We start from the raw sequence: 12,479 nt of genomic DNA on the forward strand, positions 1-12,479 counted from the left end.
AAGATATTTCAGACATTATTCCGATACAGAGGAGGAGATACTGGAATTATAATTAGTATTTATGCACGCATTTGTGATTTCGTTTGACTTTCCCATTGCTCACAATTTAAATTTGTTCACACTGCAGATGAGGAGGCTGCTTCTCAACCTAAAAAGAGAGCTTGTTTGGGGACTGACCTGACCGAGACAGCGAAAGATGGCACAGTTTGGCGTGAAGAACAGGTGGGGACCCATCTCCCCTTCCCAGATGGGGAGCCAACGGCTAAGGCCAGGAAAAGTATCTCGAGTCGCCCTTAGAGCTTCCTGTGTTTCTTTACTCTTGACATGCTTCAGAGCATTCAAGAATGGACTATTCAACATGCACAGCAAACGGAGCATGTTCATTGGTTCATGGAACTCCCTGAACTAATGGCATTTATTGCAATTGTCATCTTGCGGGGGCTTACTAAGGTTCCATCACTACGTGACTGCTGGTCAGCAAACCTGGGAAACCCACAGATCATTGGAACTATGCCACGAATACGCTTCCAAGACATCATGCGACACCTACGCTTTGATGACAGGTCCACCCGCAGTGATCGAGCAAAGAATGATAAGTTCGCTGCAATTTCCTGTCTGTGGGGATCATTTGTCACCAACTGCATCACGTCCTACAACCCTGGTCTACATATCACCGTTGATGAACAGCTTTTCTCGTCAAAGACTTGGTGCTGTTTCCTGCAGTATATTGCAGCTAAACCTCAGGTTTGGGATCAAGTTTTGGGTGGCTTGCGACCTAAAATCCAAGTAAATTTGCAATGTCCTCCCATATCTTGGCAAGGACCCCAGTCGTCCCAGTGGGGAGAGACTGTCCGAAAATTTAGTGATGAGGGACCATTCCTAGACAAGGGCAGAAATGTTACCACGGACAATTTCTTCACATCGCTGTCACTTGCGCAAAAACTGCTTAGACGGAAAACCACCATCCTTGGCACAGTCAACATGATTCGCCAAGAAATTCCTCAATCTGCTAGACACACAGATCACAATAAATTTACCACTCAGGTATGTTGCAGGTCTTTTGTGGTTCTATGTTTGTGTTTCAAATTTTTAGAATCAACACCTCCGAATGTGTCATTGTGTGTAAAAGTGCTATGAAAATAACAATTTATCTTATTTATTAGGTGTTTTCAACCACTGCTGCCACGCTGACGGCGTATGCGGCCAAACGGAAGAAGACTGTCTATAATCTTAGCAGCATGCACAGCGTAGTTCAGACTGATAATACCACCAAAAGGAAGCCAAACACTGTCACCCTTTACAACACCACAAAGTGTGGCGTGGATGTGATGGACCAGATGGTGCGGCTAACTCTCATATGGCTGGAAAAAAGGCAAGAAAAGAACAGTTGCTTCGGACACAACCCTCCACACCTAGCCCTGGAAAAAGAGCCATGTGTCAGGTCAAACACAAATGCAAGAACAATCATGCCACTGTGCAATGTGTTCACTGCTACAGATACACATGTGGTAAATGCAGACTAGAGATACCATGGCAGTGCCAGGATTGTGAGTGATTGCTGAAATGTACTCACACACTTTTTATTATTATTTGTAAATATGTGTACAAATGGTTGTACATGTTTGTTTTTTATTTTATTTTGCACTGTTTTTATCAATAAATCTCAGCAACAAAAGAAAAAAAAACGTGTGTTGATTTTTCCCTAAGATGGCAAAGTGAAACACAAGTTTCCTTGAAGTGGCTCAGGATGGCCCCACCTTGTTTACATAACAAAAGCATCTGTTTACAGGTGATTAAGGATATTAGCTAAAAGCCTTCCAGCCCATCGACTGTCCGGCGGGTTTTATACACTCAACAAAAATATAAACACAACACATTTGTTTCTGCTCCGATTTTTCATGAGATGGACGTAAATATCTAAAATTCATTCCAGATACACAATATTACCATTTCTCTCAAACATTGTTCACAAATCAGTCTAAATGTGTGATAGTAAGTACTTCTGCTTTGCTGAGATAATCCATCCCTCCTCACAGGTGTGCCACATCAAGATGCTGATCTGACATCATGAGCAGTGCACATGTGTACCTTATACTGCCCACAATAAAAGGCCACCCTGGAATGTGCAGTTTTTTGCTTTATTGGGGGTCTGGGGACTCAGAACCGGTCAGTATCTGGTGTGACCACCATTTGCCTCATGCAGTGCAACACATCTTTGCATAGAGTTTATCAGATTGTAAATTGTGGCCTGTGGAATGTTGGTCCACTCCTCTTCAATGGCTGTGCGAAGTTGTTGGATATTAGTGGGAACTGGTACACGCTGTCGTATATGCTGATCAAGCACATCCCAAACATGCTCAACGGGTGACATGTCCAGTAAGTATGCTGGCCATGCAAGAACTGGGACATTTTCAGCTTCCAAGAACTGTGTACAGATCCTTGCAACATGGGGCCGTGCATTATCTTGCTGAAACATGAGGTGATGTTCATGGATGTATGGCACAACAATGGGCCTCAGGATCTCATCACGGTATCTCTGTGCATTCAAAATGCCATCAATAAAATGTACCTGTGTTCTTCGTCCATAACAGATGCCTGCCCATACCATAACCCCACCACCACCATGGGCCACTCGATCCACAACATTGACATCAGCAAACCGCTCACCCACACGACGCCACACACGCTGTCTGCCATCTGCCCTGAACAATGTAAACCGAGATTCATCCGTGAAGAGAACACCTCTCCAACGTGCCAGACGCCATCGAATGTGAGCATTTGCCCACTCAAGTCTGTTACGGCGACGAGCTGGAGTCAGGTCAAGACCCCGATGAGGACGATGAGCATGCAGTTGAGCTTCCCTGAGACGGTTTCTGACAGTTTGTGCAGAAATTGTTTGGTTATGCAAACCAATTGTTTCAGCAGCTGTCTGAGTGGCTGGTCTCAGATGATCTTGGAGGTGAGCCTGCTGGATGTGGAGGTCCTGGGCTGGTGTGGTTACACGTGGTCTGCGGTTGTGAGGCCGGTTGGATGTACTGCCATATTCTCTGAAATGCCTTTGGAGATGGCTTATGGTGGAGAAATGAACATTCAATGCACGAGCAACAGATCTGGTTGACATTCCTGCTGTCAGCATGCCAATTGCACGCTCCCTCAATGCTTGTGGCATTTTGCTGTGAGACAAAACTGCACATTCCAGGGTGGCCTTTTATTGTGGGCAGTATAAGGTACACCTGTGCACTACTCATGATGTCAGATCAGCATCTTGATGTGGCACACCTGTGAGGTGGGATGGATTATCTCAGCAAAGCAGAAGTGCTCACTATCACACATTTAGACTGATTTGTGAACAATGTTTGAGAGAAATGGTAATATTGTGTATCTGGAATGAATTTTAGATCTTTAAGTCCATCTCATGAAAAATCGGAGCAGAAACAAAGGTGTTGCGTTTATATTTTTGTTGAGTGTAGGTAGAAAAGCCAAATGGCTGCTCTCTGGGACTTCTAGTGTTAAGAGTGTGAATCTGGCGCCCGCTAGCGGTTCTACTTCCATCGCTTTAGTGCTCTTTATAGTGGTTTGTGAGAAAATACATCCATGACGTTAGAACTCTTGTCAAGTGTTTCGCGCAACGCAAATATTGTGAAATGGTATTAATATAATCGTTTTGTGCAATTGTTATTTTATAAAATTATTTTCCACATTCAGCTGGCGATGTTTCTTCATTGTATTTTCTCCACACACAATATACTGACTGATTGATAATTGAACCATTGATTTGTTTCATGGTTTCGCCGTAAACCTTATGCATTAGTAAAAGAAGAAAGTGACCAGGGAACCCTGTAAACACAAACCTGGTTACATGATCCACCACGTCTTTCTACTGTAGTTTCCCTGACATTTATTCAGTCACCTGTTCCTCATCAGCACCCTCCATATAAAAGCACCTGGATCTGCACTGGAGACTCCTGGCGTTTGTTAGTTTCCCGTTAATGAGGCTTTTGTCTGTGCACGTGACTTTCTGTTACCAGCCCTGTGTGTTTTCTTCACTGAGATTTTTTCTATTAGGTCTGTCAGATACTTTTTTCTGTCTATAATTTATGGCAGTTTTCCTTTTTTTTTTCTTTTTTTAAAGTAATTTATCATCGTTTATTTTTGAGTTCCATAGCATGAATGCAAAAATGTTTATTTATAAATAAATTATTCTTTTACAATTCCAATTTCCATTTTAAATAATTTATTTATTTGTACAAAAAAACGATTATGATGATACCGTGTTTACTTAAGTATGATTTTTTTTTTACCTCTATTTAGTACTTAACTTGTGAATGATTTTAACATATATTTATTTTGTCTCAATATATGTTTGATTTTTTTTTATTTGCTTCCTTACATTTGTTTTCTTTTTTTTTTCTTGCATGCAAATATTTTTTTTTGGACCACCATTAAAATCCCTAGTTCTCATCATGAGGTCAAATATTTTCTGCCCAGAGTTGTATTCATTTTTGGCCAGAATCTTGTATTTATGATGAGATAATCGAACCACTCTGCAAAGTCTTCTTTAGTGGGATTAAGAGTTACTGGTGGTATGAGGTATTATTAAATAGTTTTGAAATCAGCTCTTGTTTTTTTTTTTTATTAGAGCCTACTTTATTTATCTATATTGACCCATAGTCACCTTGCACAGCAATACAGGGCTCCCAGCAGTCCTGCCACTTCTGAAATATGTCCAGAAGTGCGCACCTTTTAATAAGCACCTTTTACGATTTGCGCGGGATGTCAGCAGTGGTGTCGAAATGGCGACATTTGTATCATTATCTTCAGAAAGATGGCAGGAAAATCTGGTGAGTAGGTTAGGTGTAGATGTGAGATCATATTGTTTCTGATAGCAACTTATTGCACCATTTCCGTAAAACTCATTTTTACATGGAATTTTATGTTTGCCCTATGTTCTAACATGCTGTTCATGATGAAATCGCAGACATGGTAACACACGTGGCCAGAATAGCACCAGCTGCACAGCTAGTGTCTTTTGGCACACTGACTTATGAAGTTTTGTGCTCTCCGTGACTGTACATGCCACCTCATAGCCACATGATTGTTTTCATGAAAATTATTCCTCTTGCTCCCCTAGGCACTCTTTTCCAGATTGAACCTGAGCAAACTTGGCATTGTCATTCTAGGATATGCCTGTGGCATTGAGGACGGAAAAAAATCTGTTGATGTGATAACCTGGTCATTCCGTTCATTCAGGTAGTAAACTGACTTCCAAATAAAGTTTCTGAACTGAAGTAAACGGAGAAGTTGACAATTTGTCATAAAAAAAAAAAATGGCACACAAATCTTTCCCTGAACCACCTTAACTTTTTTACGGTGTGTATTTGCCTAGACATTGTTTTGACAAGATCACACTATTTCTGACCAGATTTGCATTTATTTTTGGCCAAGATTTTTTTTTATTTATGATGAGATAATTCTCCAAAGCCTTCAATGAGGTTTAGATCATGATTTAGATTTACTGGTGGTAACCAGGTTATGTAGTTGACATGTTAAAATGATTACTCCATTTCCTTGAGTGACTCTTTTCCAGCTTGAGCTTGAAGAATCTTGCCATTTTCATCCTAGGATATGCCTGTACATTATGGAAGAAAAGTTAAATCTGTTGATGTGATACACTGGTTATTCAGTACATCTTAATAAGTTAGCTCACTTTATTTTATTGTCATGTAACATTGAGTCTAGAGCTGACCAACTAAAGTAACCTGAGAAGTTGACAATTCACCTTTCAAAAAAAAAAAAGTTGCAGACAAATTGGACCAGTTTTATCATTAAAAAAAATTGTGTACATTTTGAATAGACGTGGTTTAAACAAGGTCACAACATTTCAGCCCAGAGTAGTATTAATCTTTGGCCTTGTATATCTTGTATTTATGATATAGTTTACCCACTTTACAAAGTCTTCTTCAGCACATCACAAAGACCTTTAATGGATGGGTTAAGAGCAAGACTCTGATTTACTGGTGATAGTTGACATGTTAACCTGATCATTTAGTACATACAGTACAGGCAGTCAATTTTATTACTTAATATTATTGTCACATAATTTTGCTGAATATAGACCTGACCAACTGATGCAAACCCAGATGTTGACAATTCACCACTATCCTTCTAGGTTTTAAAAATGGATTGAACAATTTTTAACCCAATTCCCATAAATTCAACAATAACGTAATTGTTTTCGTTGCTTGATGAAGGCCAATAATTTGCTTCTCCTTGAAAAACCCCCAGTAACTACACTAATTATCTACAACTATATACAGTATCTTTTCCAAATCACCGGATATGTCCTCTGACATAGCTGTTCATAAAATGAAAAGCTACTCACTGCACATTAAAAAATCGTTGCCAGCTGCAACATATTTATCATTGCAGTAATTAACGATTCAAAGGCTCTTAAGTATTTGCTGACTTAAATACAACCAGGGACACATTTTTGGCCAGGCTGTGTAAAAAAAAAATAAAATGCATTGGGGTAAAATAAAACAATAAAAAAAAAGAATCAGTTTGTCTCTCCACACGAACCAGATGGCTTATATAAAAGTAGGTCAGCTGCCAAAGAAAGGATGAGTAAAGATGGAAATGCATGCACACAGATTCTGACATATTAGCCACCAGGGTCAAGAAAGAGGGTGAGAGAGACAGCAAGAGCTGAAGAGGACTGATAATGGGAAGTTGAGTAGAAGATAGCAGTTTATTTTTAACCCCATCTGTTTTGTGTTGAAGGAGAGGATGCGCCATAAGAAGACAAAACCAGAGGACTGTACATTTGTGGATTAAGAAGAATTGATTAACACCATGTAGTATAAAGATTGCATGCATGGACAAACCCTATGCATAAACACAGGGCAGTGAGTTTTCAGATACTCAACACACAGATAGACACACAGAAGTACGCCACTAAAAGCCTCTTCCTAATCCATTTGGCACATCTGAGAGCCAAGTTTATAGAAAGCTTTTCAGAGAAAGGTGTCCGGCATGAAGTCAGTTATTGATTTGTATGTTGATGGATTTATTTATATGGATCTTTAGCATATGTGATTTCATGTAGTCCTTGGCAGAAGGACAGGAATCTTTTGGCATGCAAAGATGATGGAGAGATTCCTGTGTGTGTGTGTGTGCGCACACTGCATAATGTTGTCTTGGTTTCCAGCAGTAGCAGCTGTTCGGGGGTTTGGCTTAGCCACTATTACCACTACACTGCCTATTTCTGTAGCATGTGTCGTTATAAAGGTCAGAGAGAGAGATAGGGTAGGAGGTAAAGAGAGAGTGATAGAGGCAGTTCGAGGAAAGCCTGACTGCAAAGGGGAAAGACAGAAAAGCCAAAGAGAGTGTTCTGACCTTATAATAATTTAAAAATAAATGGACAGTTCTGCAATGGCTAATGAGATGGATGAAAAAACGAGCATGGTAAGAACACTAATTTAAATGATTTTCCAAATCATGTGTTTAATTAGTGCTTTGATGTTCTTATGTGACTTAATTTTATCTTTCAGACATTTTCTTTTATTTTACCTAGTTAGAGATTAGCAGTAACATGGTGAATGTTATATAACTGCTGGAGCAGGAGTATTTTATTTACAAATCTATTTAATCCTAAATAGAATTTAAGATTAATGTCTCTCATGGAATATTTCAACTTGGTTGCAAATCATCTGACAGACTCTTCAGGAATCTTCTCAACATTCAAGTATGTCTTGAGCACATATTTGCTCACCAGAATACCCGGAATCTACTTCTGTACTTTATAGACTATTTTGTATGCCTGACAATACATGCTTACACACACCTGTTTATCATGAGGAATGTCTATGGCTCATTTGTGACCGGTCATGACCTTATCTGACTCCTGGAATCGCTCTTCATAAGTAGATTTCAATTCATAAAAAATGTACATGCACATAGACCTATAAGCAGTTAAGTCACAATCTAAATGTCTAGAACAGGTGTTAATGAAAGACTTTTCTGATGCAAGCTGTTATTTAATGGCTGGGATTTTTTTTGCTGCCAAAAATAACCACTTTCTTGATGGGGCCTTCACAGGATGCCACAGGAGAATCCCATGAGGATGATCAACATAGTGGACAGGACACAGAGCCTGTGAGTGGAGCCAGTGACACGTCTAGTCCTGGTAGGACTAATCAGGAGAATGGAGAAGAAGAGCCAAATCCACAAGACAACAAGAAAGAAAGTGAGGTTGGGGGTGATACAGAGGGTAATGGAAAGAAAGATGGAGAGAAAGAGATTGAGATGCGAGCAGAAATGAAAGAGAGTGATGAAAAGGAAAAAGCAATAAACACAAATGAACCAGAAAATGAAAAAGAAGTCAGGGAGAATAAAGAAAATGTTGTTGATCAGCAAAAAGAGAGCAGTGAAGCTGAGGAAAAGTGTGTAAAAGAAGATAAATCAGAAGAGAAAGAGAAAATTGCTGACTCTGAAAACATGGTTCCAAAGGCAGCAGAGGCAGAAATAAAAGCCAAAGATAAAGCAAAGGCTGAGGTAAAGAAAGCAAGCACTGGAGATAAACAAGAGAAGACCAAAGGAAAGGCTGGAACTGCACCTTCCTCCACTGTTTCCAGACCCTCCATGCAGACGTCTCGCCAGCGGAGCTCCAGACCTTCAGCCAGAAGGGAAGCTCTGGCAAAGTTTCAACAAGATACGTGAGTCACCAACCCCAACCCCAACCACCACCATCATCATCATCATCATCATCATCCTCAAAAACAACCATATCATTAGATACATTGAAATTCACATTAATCACAATATACCTAAAATCCACAAAAGCATGCTACTGCCAGTATTAAAAAATATTAAATCTGACATATAAAAATTATTTATACATTAAGATTAAACAAGCTGATATCGCTTCTATCCCTTATCATCTTCAAAAGCATAAATGCATGCTTGTGTCCATCTACTTAACTAAGTGTTAGAAATAACACGTGTCTGTTTTCACCTTGTTTGTCTCCACTGTGTGTTGCTGTGGTTTTGGTGTGTAGTATGTCTGTATTTATCGAATGGATGAATACAGGCTGTTTTGGCTTGTTGTAGGACCCCAGGGGTTCGGAACTTTAAGGTCCAAAAGACATCTGCAGGCATATCAGCTGGGGCATCAATCAAACAGAAAATCCTTCACTGGTGTAGCAGCAGAACACGGGCCTATGAGGTGAGAATTTGGACATGGCTAGGATTTTGAGGAACACTCCAGTATTTTTCAACCTAAACACATGCACATCAGCTGAGTACACTGATAACACTGTTATCAGTACTCAGCCATAACACTGTTATGATCAACATACAATCCGAACAACACTGATCACAAACCATACACTAGTCAATGTATAAGTTTATGTACTGTATATAAAAAGCCAGTACAGCACAAATCACCAAGAAAATTTATGCTGGCTATAATAGAAAGGCACTGGACACGCAGTTCAAAAGAAATGTGGTCAGGAAAAATAAAAACATTAAATGACCATGCCTTGGAGATCACATAAATTGTTAGGAAAGTATTATTGTAATATAGTCAACAGTAGAAAATGATTATGAACCCAAACTCCCAAGATGACACGTGACAAACATGGACCATAATCAAAGATAAAGGCAGGCCAAAAAATTATTAGAGTATCTGTGATTTTGGCCATGTGTATATTTAAAACACGCTTGTAAAACATGGGGACATTTTGTTAAAGGAAACTTAACTTGTCGCCAACTTGTGAAAGAGATTCAGCTGTATGTGGGAACTATTCACACAATCATTATCTTATGTAGTTTTATGTAGCAACTTATCATGAAAGGAGCAACACAGTAAAATGTAAATTCTTATAATTCCTGTATGTTCACTACCATTAATAACTGTGCAATGAAAATAAAGTCCTATCTCTAAAAAAGAGTAACTATAGCATTAATCACAACATTGACTAAATAAGTCATGAACAAATTTTTTAAAATGTGTTTGTTGGTTTTTGTGACCGAAAACTACAAAATATAATTGTGTTTGTGTATTATTGTGTTTCTCCAGGGTGTTTCCGTAGAGAACTTTTCCTCGTCCTGGAGTGATGGCCTGGCCTTCTGTGCACTTGTTCACCGCTTCTTCCCCTCGGCTTTTGACTTCTCTTCTCTCAAAGCCAGTGAGCGAGAGAAGAACTTCACCCTTGCATTCAGCATGGCAGAGTATGCCTGTTTAAACTAAATATACCAAAGACAATGTATATAGCATATGCCAGAATTACAGTAGAAAACTCCATATGGCTTAAACTGCAGCCTAGTCATATGAGTGGCCACGCATGCCCAAAGATTTTTAATCAACATACACACAGCCTTGGCAACAAGCATAATGTAGCATAATTATTATTTGTAAAGTCTGTATTACATAAACTGTGTCATTTTACCATCCTATTATGTCACATAAATGTGCTTGGAACATTATTTTAAATCAGCTCAAATTGTCAATCCGGTCAATTTTTTTCCAGATCACTAGCTGGCTGCTGCCCTCTCCTGGACGTATCAGATATGGTACTAATGGGGAATAAACCAGACCCTTTCAGTGTATTCACCTATGTTCAATCCCTTTGCCAGCACCTTTCCAAAATTGAGCAAGAGCGGAGGGAACAAAAGAAGGCAGAAGAAAGTAAGAAATCTGGTGAGGCTGAAAACAAGGTTGAAGGAGTAGAGGAAGCAGGGGACGCAGCTGAACAGAAGATGGCAGAAGAACAAGAGAATGTTGTAGAGGAAGAAGAAAGGGAAGAAGAGGGGAATCCAGATGAAGAGAAGGGGGGTGCTGAAGAAGAAAGCAGCACACAGGTTGGGAGTGATCAAGCCACCAGTCAGGAAAACACAGACCCTGAAGCTCAGACTTAAATAGAGTAAATTGGGAAGTGTACTGCACAAAATCAATCTCTGGTGAATGTTTTGAAAAGCTTGTTTATTTTTGTAAACTGCTTAACTGTCATTATCTACCATACACTAAAATATATGGAAAAAGTGTTATTCTAACAGTAAATGATATATGTATTTTTAATATACAAATAGTCTCATGTTATAATAAATTAAAGCTTGTGTCATTCTTTTTATTCATTTACACAATATATAGTACCAGTATATATCTGTCTGTATATATAAGTCTGTTCTTCCACAAAGTTGACAGTTCACCACTATTTTTCATTTTTTTAGTTTATAAATGGTTCTTAACCTAGTTTCAGTAATTTTATCAATCTCTTTGGTTGTTTTCTTGCTGCTGGATCTTCTAAAATACCTTTTTTTTTGGCCTGGAATATAGCATATAACACTGTGATTAGCCTTGCAGCTTGACTGACTGTCAGAGCTGCTGTAGTTGTATATTTTCATACATGTGGTTTGTCATAGTAGAAGGAACCAGCCCTAGCCATTGAGGGTTTGCATGAGCAAGCCTGGATAAAGAAGAGAAAGCTCTGTCAGCAAGGCCTTATGGCATAAAAACAGTGATTATACTTTGGTGACTCCCCAAAATGGCGAGCATCTGAAATAAGAAAATTAAAAAAATTCAATTTTCTATTTTAGTTGTGTAGCGCTTTTAACAATTGTCATTGTCGCAAAGCAGCTTTACACAATCAAAAGAATTATTTAAGTTTGTATGGAATGTGTATGAATCAAAATGGTCAGATAGTCCCTGATGAACAAGCCGAAGATGGTAGTAGGAAGAAACCTTGAGAGGAACCAGAAGGAACTCATCCTCATTTGGGTGACGGATGGGTGGCGGATGCATCCCAAAGCAAGGGGCGTCCATGTGACAAGATCTCCAACCAGAAGCGGGGCACCAGGATGAGTCAGACAGGTCCAGGCGGCAGAGGGAGTCTGGATCACTGGCAGCTCAGGAACGACGTGTAAAAAAAAAAAAAAACACTAGCAATGCTAGTGCAAGTTGTGCACTAGCAATTTTAAAACATTTAGCCTATTTTTAGGATAATGTCATTGAATATTTTTTATATTGTTCCAGATTTCACTTACATTTTTTTTATTTTTATGAAAAAGATCTTTAATTACTTCATTTTTCTTGGATTTTTTTACTACTATAACAGGAATTTACATTTATGCAACACATTTTCTGTTAGGTACATCATGTTTTAAAAGCATCTTTTCACAAAAAATATCAATAATGACAAAATACCCAATAAATATAAATATATACCATTATATCATATTAACTAATGTATATTTAAATGAATGTACTGTATAAATAAATGTAATCATAATGTCATGTTCTCTAGTTGCTGCGACGTAGAATACACAGTTTATTGCCACTGGGATAGAACCAAGACCTGATAATGGAAAAATAAAAAAAACAATTATGCTAGCATTATATGCTGACCATTTTAATAGTTTTAATACTATATAAATAACACAACCTCCGTTTAGGCCAGTAGCAGCTGGTTACAGTGATAAGC

General features: G+C 38.8%; 1 protein-coding gene across 1 annotated transcript; it reads left to right on the forward strand.

The window, feature by feature from the left end:
• The first annotated feature begins 7,335 nt into the window (after positions 1-7,335).
• smtnl1 (smoothelin-like 1) lies at positions 7,336-11,076 on the forward strand. Its single transcript, XM_053505484.1, has 5 exons — positions 7,336-7,464; positions 8,098-8,714; positions 9,109-9,223; positions 10,079-10,230; positions 10,530-11,076. The coding sequence occupies exons 1-5, from the start codon at positions 7,417-7,419 to the stop codon at positions 10,915-10,917; spliced, it is 1,320 nt and encodes a 439-aa protein (XP_053361459.1). The 5' UTR covers positions 7,336-7,416; the 3' UTR covers positions 10,918-11,076.
• Positions 11,077-12,479: the final 1,403 nt, after the last annotated feature.

The sequence above is a fragment of the Clarias gariepinus genome, chromosome 10 (genome assembly GCF_024256425.1).
Source record: "Clarias gariepinus isolate MV-2021 ecotype Netherlands chromosome 10, CGAR_prim_01v2, whole genome shotgun sequence".
Taxonomy (NCBI): Eukaryota; Metazoa; Chordata; class Actinopteri; order Siluriformes; family Clariidae; genus Clarias; species Clarias gariepinus.

Excerpts from the sequence above, each read along its gene's own strand:
- smtnl1 (XM_053505484.1), top strand. The coding sequence starts at position 7,417 with ATGGACAGTTCTGCAATGGCTAATGAGATGGATGAAAAAACGAGCATG. Across the intron at positions 8,715-9,108 it reads GCAAAGTTTCAACAAGATAC|GACCCCAGGGGTTCGGAACT; the intron begins GTGAGTCACCAA and ends GGCTTGTTGTAG. Across the intron at positions 9,224-10,078 it reads GCAGAACACGGGCCTATGAG|GGTGTTTCCGTAGAGAACTT; the intron begins GTGAGAATTTGG and ends GTGTTTCTCCAG.